At 41.9% G+C, this 15,588-nt stretch overlaps 1 protein-coding gene and 1 long non-coding RNA gene across 3 annotated transcripts in view; both read right to left on the reverse strand.

Annotated features, from left to right (window-relative positions):
* The window catches only part of LOC106585357 (cell surface hyaluronidase), a 39,333-nt gene extending 32,409 nt beyond the window's left edge, over nucleotides 1-6,924 (reverse strand). The window contains exons 1-3 of the mRNA XM_014171452.3: nucleotides 6,705-6,924; nucleotides 455-798; nucleotides 119-259 (exon numbers count right to left, since the gene is read on the reverse strand). Of these exons, the coding sequence (XP_014026927.3) occupies nucleotides 119-259; nucleotides 455-779 (466 nt within the window). The 5' untranslated portion in view covers nucleotides 780-798; nucleotides 6,705-6,924. The remainder of the gene's footprint in view (nucleotides 1-118; nucleotides 260-454; nucleotides 799-6,704) is intronic.
* A 1,647-nt stretch (nucleotides 6,925-8,571) lies between these two features.
* LOC145863972 (uncharacterized) lies at nucleotides 8,572-13,415 on the reverse strand. 2 transcript variants are annotated; one of them, XR_014382544.1, is made up of 9 exons: nucleotides 13,257-13,415; nucleotides 12,676-12,810; nucleotides 12,417-12,539; nucleotides 12,248-12,313; nucleotides 10,600-10,661; nucleotides 10,418-10,475; nucleotides 9,297-9,369; nucleotides 9,149-9,195; nucleotides 8,572-8,945 (listed from the first exon to the last, which is right to left on the reverse strand). It is a non-coding gene; the product is annotated as an uncharacterized LOC145863972 (long non-coding RNA). The 2 variants fall into 2 exon arrangements; XR_014382545.1 differs by lacking the exon at nucleotides 10,600-10,661 and having other exon boundaries at nucleotides 13,257-13,413.
* Between the last annotated feature and the right edge of the window lie 2,173 nt (nucleotides 13,416-15,588).

Here is a 15,588-nt window from a genome sequence, read left to right on the forward strand (position 1 = left end):
GAGAAAGCCACATTATTCTGAACTTAATCTCGGAACCCAGTGCCAAATACTGCATGCTCTGACTCTATTTACTTCTGGTGTGGAAATGTGTTCAGATCAGAGAGAGGACCTAACCTACCTCCTGATTGGATGGTTAGCGAGTAGAAGGTAGCAGAAGAGTCCAATCGAAACAGATCTCCCCCTCGGACGACCATGGCCTTCTCTGGGTTGTGACCTGGGTTCCAGCTGCTCAGGGAGGGGCTGTGGTCGGGACAGTTATCTGTGCACACAGACAGGACCAATCAAAGACAACATCACATCACTGACACAGACATAGATAGAGAAGCTCTGAGTCAGAGTAAAACAGGGTATGATAGAAAACTATGAGTACTGTGGAGCAATGGGCCTAAGTAACTTAGCCAAGTCCGTATTAACAGCTCATAACATCCTTATACTCACACAAACACACACTCACCGTCCAACACGTCTCCACTGGTGAGGCTGAGGATGAGGATGAGAAAGAGGAAAAAGGCCCCCAGGGAGACACTAAAGCAGATGAAGGTGTTCTTCCTCAGAATCTGAGCACGCTCCCGGTGCTGGCCCTCCTCTGATAGATTAAAGGTTGCCCGGCACTCAGGAGGCGGGCCAATGGGCTTCAGGGGGGGAGGGGGTGGGGCCTTAGCCGGAGGCGGGGAGCGGACAGGTATGACCCTGCTGGGGACGCATCCTGGCGACCGGAGGTTACCGTTGGGCGGGGCCACAAAGACAGGGACGCGACTGGGGCCATCACTCATCTGCATGGTATCTGTCTGCTACCGACTGAGAGAGATAGAGAGAGAGAGAGAGAGAGAGAGAGAGAGAGAGAGAGAGAGAGAGAGGTGAGAGAAAGAGAGACTTTTTGACTTTCTTTAATGAAACATTCTCATTTCATTAACCCCCCCACGCCCCCTTAAAATAAAACACCAAAATATATCCTGTACTGCATACATGTACCATACTCACCTTACCCTCGACCCCACGATACAAAACAACACCACACATCACAATAACCAAAAACCGCACCACTTCTACAACCGTATATCCAAAACATCTTCCCCAGCTATACAGACAACCCCCCCAACACACCATATCTCCTGAAACATCTCCTCACTTTTTAACATTTTATACAACTCAAATTCTACCCTAAGGCGCGCAGAGACCATCCCATTAAACAATTATAAAGGGTCTGTTATCCCCCCACCTTTGACCCTGTTCCTCCTTGTTAGCCAAATAGCCAACTTTGCACAGAAAGGACACCCCTGCCCGACTCCCGGTTCAACCCGTGCCAACCAGCTGTTAGTGGCCAGGGCTCCATGTAGAACCCTCCACTGGAGGTCCCCTGACCTCTTTGGTACTGGGGGTTTGTTGAGCCCCCTCCATCTAAAACCCACCATAATCTCCGCCCCACATACCCCCTGCCACTGATGTGCCTTCACTCCTGTTAGGCTCCTAATGTTCCTTACCTTAATGCAGAGGTTGTAGAGGGCTTTGCCTCCCACCCCCTCAAAATCCCCCAGGCTCAAAGTGTTAAAATTGAACAAGTCTTCCAGACCCCCTAACCAGTCCCCTGTCTCTGCCGTCACCTGCAGTGGCGGAAACATTGGTGGCCCCTCCCCCTTTGGTCGCTCAAACACCCCCCTTACCGGCTCAGAAAGTGCCTCCTGGACCTCCTCCAGGAATCTTTCCAGCAGCCTAAGAGATGTTATTCCTGTTTGTTGTGCCAGGACAGGGATTTCCACCCCTCCTTTCCCAGCAGTCGCAGGTCACCCAGCCTTAGTAAACCCGCTGCCATCAGTTGCCTCTGCAGGGTGGCCGACTGAACCGATCTCAAAGGGATGGCTGGGTTGTGGAAGATAGGCTCCTTCCACACCCACAACCCAAGCTCCACACCCCCTTCTCGCGTGGGCCTTAGCAGCTGCCAGGTCCTCAGCACTGCAGAGTAAAAGTCTGAGAGACCTGCTGTACTCAGCCTTCCAGCTTCATGAGGAACAGCTGCCGGTCCAACCCTAATCCGCCAGCTCTCCTCAGCAGTGCACATGCTGGTTCCCTCCAGCCGACATCAGTATTGTACAGCAGTCTCTGCACTGCCAACCAACAATTCACAAAATGGGACAAACACCAAATTGACACTCTGCATGCAGAATTCTGCAAAAAAATATCCTCTGTGTACAACATAAAACACCAAATAATGGATGAGGAGCAGAATTAGGCCGATACCCGCTAATTATCAAAATCCAGAAAAGACCCGGTAAATTCTACAACCACCTAAAAGGAAGCGATTCCCAAACCTTCCATAACAAAGCCATCACCTACAGAGAGATTAACCTGGAGAAGAGTCCCCTAAGCAAGCTGGTCCTGGGGCTCTGTTCACAAACACAGACTCCACAGAGCACCAGCGCAGCAACACAATTAGACCCAATCAAATCATGAGAAAACAAAAAGATAATTACTTGACACATTGGAAAGAATTAACAAAAAAAACTGAGCAAACTAGAATGCTATTTGGCCCTAAACAGAGAGTACACAGTGGCAGAATACCTGACCACTGTGACTGACCCAAACTTAAGGAAAGCTTTGACTATGTACAGACTCAGTGAGCATAGCCTTGCTATTGAGAAAGGCAGCCATAGGCAGACCTGGCTCTCAAGAGAAGACAGGCTATGTGCACACTGCCCACAAAATGAGGTGGAAACTGAGCTGCACTTCCTAACCTCCTTCCTAACTCCCATATCTACTGGGTGAAATACCACATGGTGCCATCACAGCAGCAAGATTTGTGACCTGTTGCCACAAGAAAAGGGCAACCAGTGAAGAACAAACACCATTGTAAATACAACCCATATTTATGTTTATTTATTTTCCCTTTTGTAATTTAACCATTTGCACATCGTTACAACACTGTATATATACATAATACAGCATTTGTAATGTCTTGATTATTTTGGAACTTCTGTGAGTGTAATGTTTACTGTTAATTTTTATTGTTTATTTCACTTTCGTATATTATCTACTTCACTTGCTTTGGCAATGTTAACATATCTTTCCCATGCCAATAAAGCCCCTTGAATTGAATTGAGAGAGAGAGAGAGAGAGAGAGAGAGAGAGAGAGAGAGGTGAGAAAGAGAGAAAGAGAGAGAGAGAGAGAGAGAGAGGGGTGAGAAAGAGAGAGAGAGAGAGAGGGGTGAGAAAGAGAGAGAGAGAGGGGTGAGAAAGAGAGAGAGAGAGAGAGAGAGAGAGAGAGAGAGAGAGAGAGAGAGAGAGAGAGAGAGAGAGAGAGGATAAATAAGGCAATGAGCCAGCAGGCATGTACTGTTAACCCCAGGTAAACTGTGGGGGGTTATCTGAAATTGACAATGATTCTGTCCATCCAGGACAATCCCCTGGGATTGTTTATTTAGAGGGAGCGACCTTGTCTGCCTTTGTCCAGAGTAATGAAGGAGATTTTCAATGGATTTCTACATTCTGAAGCCATGTTAAAATAGCAGACAGATGGCACCAATTTGAGTGTTAGAGGAAAATGCCCCCACACGCACAAACGCACAAACAGTCACACACACACACACACACACATGCACAACAACACACACAGACGCTTCGTGCACACACACACACATAGAGGAGAGGACATTACACTACTAAAAACGAGTCTGTGGCACTCCTCTCCAAAACTCCCTTTTTGACACCTCTGACACAGCCATGTCAGCACCAGTCCCATGCATGAGCATCCAGCTGTCTTCTTTCAATGGGAGGAACATATTAACGATACATGTACAGTTAATTCGGAAAGTATTAAGACCCCTTGACTTTTTCCACATTTTGTTACGTTTAAGCCTGATTCTAAAATGTATTAAATAAAAAAATGTCTATATAAGGTCCCACAGTTGACAGTGCATGTCAGAGCAAAAACCAAGCCATGTGGGTGAAGGAATTTTCCATAGAGCTCAGAAATGGGATTGTGTTGAGGCAAAAATCTGGGGAAGGGTGCCAAAACAGTTCTGCAACATTAAAGGTCCCCAAGAACACAGTGGCCTCCATCATTCTTAAATGGAAGAAGTTTAGAACCACAAAGACTCTTCCTAGAGCTGGACGCCCGGCCAAACTGAGCAATCGGGGGAAAAGGGCCTTGGTCAGGGAGGTGACCAAGAACCCGATGTTCACTCTGACAGAGCTCCAGAGTTCCTCTGTGAAGATGGGAGAACCTTCCAGAAGGACAACCATCTCTGCAGCACTCCACCTATCAGGCCTTTATGGTAGAGTGGCCAGACTGAAGCCACTCCTCAGTAAAAGGCACATGACAGCCCGCTTGGAGTTTGCCAAAAGGCACCTAAAGGACTCTCAGACCATGAGAAACAAAATTCTCTGGTCTGATGAAACAAAGATTGAAAACTCTGGCCTGAATACCAAGAGTCACATCTGGAAGAAATCTTACACCATCCCTACGGTGAAGCAGGTGGCAGCATCATGCTTTGGCGATGTTTTTCAGCGGCAAGGACTGGGATACTAGTCAGGAACAAGGGAAAGATGAACAGAGCAAAGTACAGAGAGATCCTTGATGAAAACCTTCTCAGGACCTCAGACTGGGCGAAGGTTCACCTTCCAACAGGACAACGACCTTAAGCACACAGCCAAGACAATGCAAGAGAGGCTTCGGGACAAGTCTCTGAATGTCCTTGAGTGGCCCAGCCAGATCCCGGACTTGAACCTGATCTAACAGCTCTGGAGAGACCTGAAAACAGCTGTGCAGCAAAGCTCCCCATCCAACCGGACAGAGCTTGAGTGGATCTGCAGAGAAGAATGGGAGAAACTCCACAAATACAGGTGTGTCAAGCTTGTAGCGTCCTACCCTCGAAGACTCGATGCTGTAATCGCTGCCAAAAGTGCTTCAATAAAGTACTGAGTAAAAGGTCTAAAATACTTATGTAAATGTAATATTTCATTTTTTTATTTTTAATAAACTTGCAAAAATAAAAAAATTATAGTTTTGGCTTTGTCATTATTGGGTATTGTGTATAGATTGATGAGGGGGGGAAACAATTTAAACCATTTTAGAATAAGGCTGTAATGTAAAACAAATTGTGGAAAAAGTCAAGGGGTCTGAATACTTTCCGAATGCGCCATATATATGCTTCATACAATCAATACTTTCCTTTTATCAGAAAGTATTTCAACAGACCACCCTCTAAGTATGGCCACAGATGTGACCCACCCAACTCAGGTACAGAGAGAGTTGAGTGATAGTCTGAGGTCAGCACAGGTGGGCCTATCGCTCTGTGTCACTGTTCTGACCTTGTAACCATGCTGGTTTAGCTGAGGTGCACAGTTTGTGTTCTGAGCAGCACCAAGAGTAGAGGAGCCCTCTTCTCTTTGGAATAATGACTCAGCCTTTCAGTCCTTAGATTAAAGCTGGTAAACCTCACAATTAAAGCTTGAGTCTGTGATAAAAATGTAAAATATAACAGGGCAGGTGTTTTGGTATACAGCTGAGAGATGGGGTTAAGGAACTGTAATCCCTCTTAAAATGAATAGACAGTGCTCTATATGCAAGGACTGACAGTACATGACATGTACAGATCGTTTTAAACATATTTTGTTGTTTGTAAACAATTGAGTAATAAAACCTAATATTTTAGGTTATGTTAATGACAGACATGCTAAGCTCATGAGGCATTTATAAATTCTTCAAGAATCAATAGGTTTCAATGAAGAATTGAAATGACCATTGAACAGCGTCCCAAATCCCAGAAAAAAAGCTTTACCCACATCAGTTAATTAGCTAGCCAGTTAGCCTATTACAATGCAATAACACTGTCCAACTTTGAGGTAAACATAATAATAAAATATCTGAAATTGAAAGTCCTACAAACTATCACTCATAGCACAGTACCACATGTATTATTGCAACAATGTTTCAACCCAAAATCTTTATAAAGTCAAACTTTTAACCATTATTCCCATCACGGTCAACTAAGTGAAACGCCACCAGGTAAAGCCATCAGTGTATGCTCTCTCCAGGCTATTGGTATTGGTTTTATACAATACCCTTATTTAAATAAATTGAGCTGCACACTCATACGTTTTTTGTCAATAAAGATACGTCGTGGAGTTTATGAGTGTGCGGGCTCTATTTATTTTATACCGACTTTTTGCGGCCCTGCACGCAACTTAAGGATGTGCGTTTGATTACATTTTACTATTGAGTAATAAACTCTGCAGTAAAAAGTGGGATCAATCAAATACCTATTAATGGTTTGATTGGATTGGTTGATTGACTGGGTGAACAGTAGGCCTTCATCAAATGTCATGTCATCATTTACAAGACAGGAAAGGATTAAAGAAGCTGACTGCGTTAATCGTACACCTCTGCAACCAAGTATAGTGAAATACAGTGAAATAGTTGAGTAGCATGAAAGATGTAGGGATGGATTTTGGTCACATTTCTATTTTAAACACTGCTTTACTGGCACACGGTGGGACCTTATATAGAACAACGTAACTTTTCAACAACATGGGTTTGGGTATAACAACAAAAAAGAAGCAAGACAGCGCCAAGCACCTCTTTTCACCATACAATAATCACATTATTTTGTTAAATCACACAGCAGCTAGGCTACACTATAGACCGTTTGCTAAATACTTATAGTAAATATTCTATAGTGGTACCATCCGAACAATGTGAGGACTCCTACCTTTCACGGGATTACTCTGTGCCTTCACTGGCCATTCGCTCTCTTCCAAACAGCAAGCGTTTTTACGATGCGTTGACTGACGGAAGTCATGGAACGAATACTTAGAAAAATGTACAGTTTGCGTTGTGTGTTCTTTTTATACTTTTACATTGTGTTTTCTTTCGGGGCTGTAAACTGCCAGCCCCCGTCCCAGGCGCGGTTTGGAGAGGAAGTGAGCTGAGAGTACGGGCTCGTGGGAGGGGCTTGAGTTGACTCCCACTGCCTCCGCCACCTGCTGTCAAGTACCCCTGACTGCAGTGTGCAATTCGGGGCGGGGCTCAATGTGGGCGGACTCAAACGTTTGACTCCTCCCACGTTTGACCACGCCCACTGTTTTGGGGGGGTTCATCTGAGGTTTGACAGTCACACTGAATACTAACACACACGTTTGTGCCCCTCCCTGGATTTTGTGCTAAATGCTCTACAACAAAGCTTTCTCAGTGTCCATCAAGCTTTCTCTTCCCTTAACCTTGTTCTGAACTCTAAAACAAAGGTCATGTGGTTTGGTAAGAAGAATGCCCCTCTTCCCACAGGTGTTATTACTACCTCTGAGGGTTTAGAGCTTGAGGTAGTCACCTCATACAAGTACTTAGGAGTATGGCTAGATGGTACACTGTCCTTCTCTCAGCACATATCAAAGCTGCAGGCTTAAGTTAAATCTAAACTTGGTTTCCTCTAACGAAATCGCTCCTCTTTCACCCCAGCTGCCAAACTAACCCTGATTCAGATGACCATCCTACCCATGCTAGATTACAGAGACATAATTTATAGATCGGCAGGTAAGGGTGCTCTCAAGCGGCTAGACGTTCTTTACCATTCGGCCATCAGATTTGCCACCAATGCTCCTTATAAGACACATCACTGCACTCTATACTCCTCTGTAAACTGGTCATCTCTTTATACCCGTCGCAAGACCCACTGGTTGATGCTTATTTATAAAACCCTCTTAGGCCTCACTCCCCCCTATCTGAGATATCTACTGCAGCCCTCATCCTCCACATACAGCACCCGTTCTGCTATCACATTCTGTTAAAGGTCCCCAAAGCACACACATTCCTGGGTCGCTCCTCTTTTCAGTTCGCTGCAGCTAGCGACTGGAACAAGCTGCAACAAACACTCAAACTGGACAGTTTTATCTCCATCTCTTCATTCAAAGACTCAATCATGGACACTCTTACTGACAGTTGTGGCTGCTTTGTGTGATGTATTGTTGTCTCTACCTTCTAGCCCTTTGTGCTGTTGTCTGTACCCAATAATGTTTGTACCATGTTTTGTGCTGCTACCATGCTGTGTTGCTACCATGTTGTTGTTATGTTGTTTTTCTACCATACTGTGTTGTCATGTGTTGCTACCATGCTATGTTGTTGTCTTAGGTCTCTCTTTATGTAGTGTTGTGTTGTCTCTCTTGTTGTGATATGTGTTTTGTCCTATATTTATATTGTATTTCTTTATTTTAATCCCAGGCCCCCGTCCCCGCAGAACGCCTTTTGCCAGGCCGTTATTGTAAATAATAATTTGTTCTTAACTGACTTGCCTAGTTAAATAAAGGTTAAATAAAATAAAATAAATATTGTTGCCGTGAACAGACTTATGTATGTCATGTGCTGTTAAAATTGTTTTGATAAATGTTATAACTTTGTAATTGTATTATTTAATTGAGCATATATATACAGTTACTACCTATCCTGATTTATAGTGCCATTTACTTTCCTCATGAGAATGGAGACAGACTATACCATATAGATATACTGACATGCTGAATGTGCTTTGTACATGAAGTTATACCAGCTCCAGTAAATCATCAGAGATCAGAGATCATAGACTCGGGTGAGTTCTATGTCATCTTTACTAAACAACATAACACAATTAACAATTGAAACAATTAACACAGCAGACAAAAACAAGTTTTGACCACTCCTCAAAAATGCCTTCACTCCTGCTCCTCAGAAGAGGCAGACAGTCATTTTCTTGTCAACTGCCTCCACATAGAACATCTCTCTGTAACTGGAACATGAATGGTTCCTTGAGGATAATATTTTCCTCTTCAACCAGGCCATAATACAACCGTTGTTCTTTAAGGGTTGTAATGTGGTCTTCCCGTCCATCCTAATTACACTAGGGAGGGAATCAATGCCTTTAAATGCTTTGTCGTTCGCACCTCCTTGCTGCCTCTAGGGTGTCTCTTTGAAGAACATCTGCTTCCTTGAAGAAAAAGGAAGAATAAATATGAGTAGAGTCTCATTGGGTGATCAAGTCAAATTACACCCCACTTTCACAATACCACCATACAAACAAAAGCCCCTATTACTAAAGGGGTTTTATCTATAACTACTCAACAAGTTATCACAACTATTATATCTTGTCATGCATCATGCCTTCAGCCTTACACACAGTTGACTACAAACCCAGTTCACAGCTCCCAGTTCGCCGTGCATTTTGTTTTCAGTATCGTCTAGACAGAAAACAGATGGTGGTCATTAAGTAATGTAAGGGAACCTCTCGGGATGTGTGTACAAGAATGCACCTTACTTTAGCTAATAGCCTATACAGTACCTGATCCTGCAGAGCTGGATGCTGATGAGACATGCTGGGACTTCTTGGGGGGGGGGGGGGGTGTCTTGAAATCCTGAAATATATTGGAGGGGGGGTTAAGTCTTTAAACATTGGTTTAAGACTATACCGCTCATCATATGAGAGGGGGGTTAAGTCTTTAAACATTGGTTTAAGACTATACCACTCATCATATGAGAGGGGGGTTAAGTCTTTAAACATTGGTTTAAGACTATACCACTCATCATATGAGAGGAGGGTTAAGTCTTTAAACATTGGTTTAAGACTATACCGCTCATCATATGAGAGGGGGGTTAAATCTTTAAACATTGGTTTAAGACTATACCACTCATCATATGAGAGGAGGGTTAAGTCTTTAAACATTGGTTTAAGACTATACCACTTATCATATGAGAGGGGGGTTAAGTCTTTAAACATTGGTTTAAGACTATACCACTCATCATATGAGAGGAGGGTTAAGTCTTTAAACACTGGTTTAAGACTATACCACTTATCATATGAGAGGGGGGTTAAGTCTTTAAACATTGGTTTAAGACTATACCGCTCATCATATGAGAGGAGGGTTAAGTCTTTAAACATTGGTTTAAGACTATACCGCTCATCATATGAGAGGGGGGTTAAATCTTTAAACATTGGTTTAAGACTATACCACTCATCATATGAGAGGAGGGTTAAGTCTTTAAACATTGGTTTAAGACTATACCACTCATCATATGAGAGGAGGGTTAAGTCTTTAAACATTGGTTTAAGACTATACCACTCATCATATGAGAGGAGGGTTAAGTCTTTAAACATTGGTTTAAGACTATACCACTCATCATATGAGAGGAGGGTTAAGTCTTTAAACATTGGTTTAAGACTATACCACTCATCATATGAGAGGAGGGTTAAGTCTTTAAACATTGGTTTAAGACTATACCACTCATCATATGAGAGGAGGGTTAAGTCTTTAAACATTGGTTTAAGACTATACCACTCATCATATGAGAGGAGGGTTAAGTCTTTAAACATTGGTTTAAGACTATACCGCTCATCATATGAGAGGAGGGTTAAGTCTTTAAACATTGGTTTAAGACTATACCACTCATCATGACACTTCCTACCTGTAGTGTGTTTTGTTTTCGCTGCCCTTTTCGATCTTTCAACCTCCCTTCTTCAGACCTTAGTGACATACATTACATACATTACATACATTCAATATGAAAATATATTCAGGTCAGTCTGGCTACAGTGAAAGGGATTTTAAGGATGAAAATTATACATTTTTATAATGTTCAACACTTACGACATGGGAAAGTTTTGCAGGAGAACTAGGCACCACCATCGCCTAATTTGCTGCATGTTTTCCTTTGAAAAAGAAAATCACACAATCGGATAGTAATCTCAAAAAACATTATATCCACTAGTGATCAGAATTTCAAAATGTATACATACCTCAGTGAAATCACACTGTGCTTCCATTGCAATGTAAACAGTGTACTGTAAGTTAAGTAGTTTGATAGTTATGATAACAACAATAATGAGAACCCCCCCCCCGGATATATATTTCAGGATGTAGAAGACATCCCCCCGGGATATATATTTCAGGATGTAGAAGACATCCCCCCGGGATATATATTTCAGGATGTAGAAGACATCCCCCCGGGATATATATTTCAGGATGTAGAAGACATCCCCCCGGGATATATATTTCAGGATGTAGAAGACATCCCCCCGGGATATATATTTCAGGATGTAGAAGACATCCCCCCCGGGATATATATTTCAGGATGTAGAAGACATCCCCCCGGGATATATATTTCAGGATGTAGAAGACATCCCCCCCGGGATATATATTTCAGGATGTAGAAGACATCCCCCCCGGGATATATATTTCAGGATGTAGAAGACATCCCCCCGGGATATATATTTCAGGATGTAGAAGACATCCCCCCCCCGGGATATATATTTCAGGATGTAGAAGACACCCCCTCCCCCCCCCCCCCCCCGATATATATTTCAGGATGTAGGAGACATCCCCCCCCCCCCCCCCGGGATATATATTTCAGGATGTAGAAGACAACCCCCCCAAGAAGTCACAACATGTCACATCAGCATCCAACTCTGCAGGAGTTTGATGTATGAATTGTGTATGTAGTGTAAAAACTTTAGGAAATAGGTCCCAAAAAGTGTCAAGAATAATAAACAAAAAAAAGTGTGAGCAATAACAATAGAGTGCTTTGCATGCTGCAAGCACAGAAATAATAATAACTTTTCATATGTTATAACAGAAAATAGGACTAATATAATATGCTGAATAGCCAGCATCTTACCATCAAAACAAACACCCCACAGTTGTTTGAGAAACCTTGCTTTGGTAGCACCTAGAGGCTCGAACGCATTTTTTAGGGGGGTCATAATGGGTTCAAAGAGAACTGCCCCAACTGATAATGTTATCTATGGTTCTGTTTCCATCTGTTTAATGCACAAATGGGAAATTATGTATCGTACATACATATTTTACATATTACATTTTACTTTAAATAAAACAGAGCCATATTTTATTTTTTTTTAAATTAAAAAATCATGGATAAGTGGTCTAAAACTGAACTACCACTATCCAGATGGGATGAAACCGGGTGCCCTAAAAACCTGAATGGTTGGGTGCGACTTTCATCTCTCCAGCCAGTGCCATGGAAAGATCTAGAAAGAAAATCTCCCTAGCTTGTGGCCTCAGTATCTGTTAAATGTGTTCAAATATGAACAGACACATTTTGACATACAACCTTTAAACCTATGACTTTAAAGTTGTATGATTTATACTGAAAGAAAGGTAGTGGTAAATGAAACATAGCTATGACGCATTATAATTCTAGCAAAGAATAAGATCGGCAATGAGCAACTTCGTTTTACAGTAAACAAACAATAACAAAGGCAAAACTAAATTTACTTACACATATTGTCCAATGTCCAGGTTCTCATACTGAAATAAGAATCCACTGCAGACTTGCTGCATTCTCCTAGGAAAGGAAAACAATCGTTGAATATAAAACGTGAGTACTTCGTTATTACAAAAATAATAGCCAACACAATAAGAAATGGATGAATCATTAAAGAAATTACCGGCAGGTGATCCATGGGGTTCAATGATGCTGGTGGAAACCAAGTAGCAGTGACATGGCTGTTTGAAGCAAACACAGCGTGTCGCATTTCTACAACTGAAGCCACACTTTATGATTGTGAACTCTGAAAGAGAGGAATAACAGTAAAGTCTCAAGTTATACAATTAAACTAAATACACCTATGTAACTGAAAAAAAATAGGGCAAATAAAAAAAACGTGAACGTCAAATATATTCAATAAACAAAGAAAGAAATAGTACCTTTGTGCCACACTGAAGCATGACCTTTGATGCGGTTGTTGGCCATATATTGTTCAGCCTTATATGTGCAGAAGGGGCAGTGATGAAGTTGACTGCTGCTGCATTTTTTATTTTGGGACTCGCCCTCCAATAACACTAACAAAGAAAATAAGGATCGACATAAATGGCATGATAATTAGAAAGGCATAAAATAAGCAATAGGCATTTAATTTCATTATTGTATATACTATGTCTAGGCTGTGTAGACTCACTATGTGTAACTTAGGTAATGGCGGTCGGCATCAACGATACACATTTAGAGCCAGCCAAACACAAGGCATACATTGAAGAAACACAAAAAAAATCAATGATCAAATCGATTACATAACTGTACATGTAAACCTAGGCTTACTGCTCAAGTAGGCAAATTTGTCCAAATAAGATTCGCTCATTGTGAGCAATTAGCTAGCTCACGTGCAAAAGGCTGCTAATTAGCACTATGCTAACATCGGTGCGGTAGTTGGTTACATAAAAATATACCACTGCACTGGTATAACATGAATATTACAAAGTACATTATGCATATTGACAGTCTCACTTACTTCCATGGTTTATATTTTAATCCATGTAGGTTAGGCTCGATTAAGATTCGCTTTCGTTGATATTGATACTTTCAACGTTTACCTCAACTTGGGTGACCTTTAAGGAGACGGGAAGGGTTCAGGTTAAATGCGTTTGACTCCTCCCACATTGAGCCCGGCCCCGACGTTTGACTCCGCCCACATTGAGCCCGGCCCTGAACTGCATGCTGCAGTCAGGGGCTTCTCCCTGCTGTAGCGCGATTGGAGGACAGAGCACATGGCACAGGCACTTAGCCAGGGAGTCAGTGATAACTCATAAATAATTAACGGTAAATATTAAACGATCAAGTGGAGTAATAGATAAATATATTAAACCCTATCCATAGCCTTATCAGTTCAACCCATAACTAAACATACACTAGCCCTGATCATCTCCAACCCCTAGTTTATCAGAACTCAAACCAAGGCCTAACTTTATTTCCAAATCTAATCCTAGGGCAGCCTCATTTCCAACCCTAATCCAAATGTGAAGACAGATTTGAGAATAACAACCTAGGCTAATGCAGTCTATTCATCTATCATCATATACTGTATGTATCCGAATTCGGGGGTAGCCCCTCGACTGGGATTCAAACTCAGGCCCGACTGTCAACCCAATACCTTAGCCATTATGCCAAGAGATCCAAACCCATTGACAAGGTTGCTAGGTGTTGCGTTAAGGTCACTGCACTACCCCCTTCCTTCAGGAGCTATCTTGTCCCTACACTTCTCTATACCAAGTCCCTCACATCAAGTATACATGCCTCTGCAATTGCCTCACAAGTGCCATCCCACTTCTAACACAAATTTAGTGAATTCAGGGGTTTGCCCTGACCAGGACTCAATCGCGGGTCCAGCGACTGTCAACCCAACACCTAAGCATTTACGCCAAGAGATCTGAACCGCTTGACGAGGTCCTGATATGTGGACCCAAAACAAGAAATGGGATGATGATATTTGGTAGTAGGCCTAAACACATCCAGGAAGGAGCAGTTTGGCATTAACTTTAATGTAAGAGTACATTTTAGTCAATTAGCAGACTCTCATCCAGAGCAATTTACAGCAGTGAGTGCATACATTTTCATATGTTTTTGGACTGGTCCCCCATGGGAATCGAACCCACAACCTTGTCATTGCAAGCACCATGCTCTACCAACAGCACACAACTGACAGGAAGGACTCCTGGGAAAATGTCCTGATATGCGGACCCAAAACAAGGAATAGGCTGTTCAGATGGTATTTGGTAGTGTGCTTGGAAAGGGATAGAAAAGTTAACACAAACAATAAATACAGTTGGGTTTTCTATTTACTGACAGTGGTGGAAAAAGTACCTAAGTGTCATACTTGAGTAAAAGTAAAGATACCTTAATAGAAAAGGACTCAAGTTAAAGTGAAAGTCACCCAGTAAAATACTACTCGAGTAAAGGTCTATAAGCATTTGGTTTTAAATATTCTTAAGTATCAAAAGTAAATGTAATTGCTGAAATATACTTAAGTATCAAAAGTAAAAGTACAAGTGTAAATCATTTCACATTCCTTATATTAAGCAATCCAGACCGCACCATTTTTATATATTTTTTAAAAATGAATATCCAGGGCACACGCCGAAACTCAGACATAATTTACAAAAGAAGCATGTGTTTAGTGAGTCCGCTAGATCAGAGGCAGTAGGGATGACCAGGGATGTTCTCTTGATAAGTGTGTGAGTTAGACCATTTTCCTGTCCTGCTAACGAGTACTTTTTGGAATCAGGGAAAATGTATAGAGTAAAAAGTACTACATTTTCTTTAGGAATGTAGTGAAGTAAAAGTAAAAGTTGTCAAAAATATAAAAAGTGAAGTACAGACACCCAAAAAAACTACTTAAGTAGTACTTTCAAGTATTTTTACTTGAAAGTACTTCACCACTGCTGAAGTCACACCTTTTTTATTTACAAGTGAATACAGTATGTGCACATCAACACTAGAGGGTGGTGTAGTCTCTTGTATTGACCCTTACGGCAACACTTTACCTCAAGCCTGCTGATATAATGCTTTATAAATTGTTACAAGCATCTATGAGCCTTCAATGTCTTATGGTGAGGCTTATGATATGTCTCTCTATGTATCAACATTTCAACTGACAAAAAATGACTGGTACTTAGTCAGGCTCATTATTAGAAAGCATTACAAGGGAGGTTGTTGTCATGTCTTCTAATGCATTACATCTGCAGGTGTTGCAGATTAACATGTTACCACACTTACTCTACAATAGGCTTTCATTGAGCGATCACAATCAGTGTCCCATGCACCATGGAACTATCAAAATCAAATCC

Source organism: Salmo salar, chromosome 24, assembly GCF_965601325.2.
Source record: "Salmo salar chromosome 24, fSalSal1, whole genome shotgun sequence".
Lineage (NCBI taxonomy): Eukaryota > Metazoa > Chordata > Actinopteri > Salmoniformes > Salmonidae > Salmo > Salmo salar.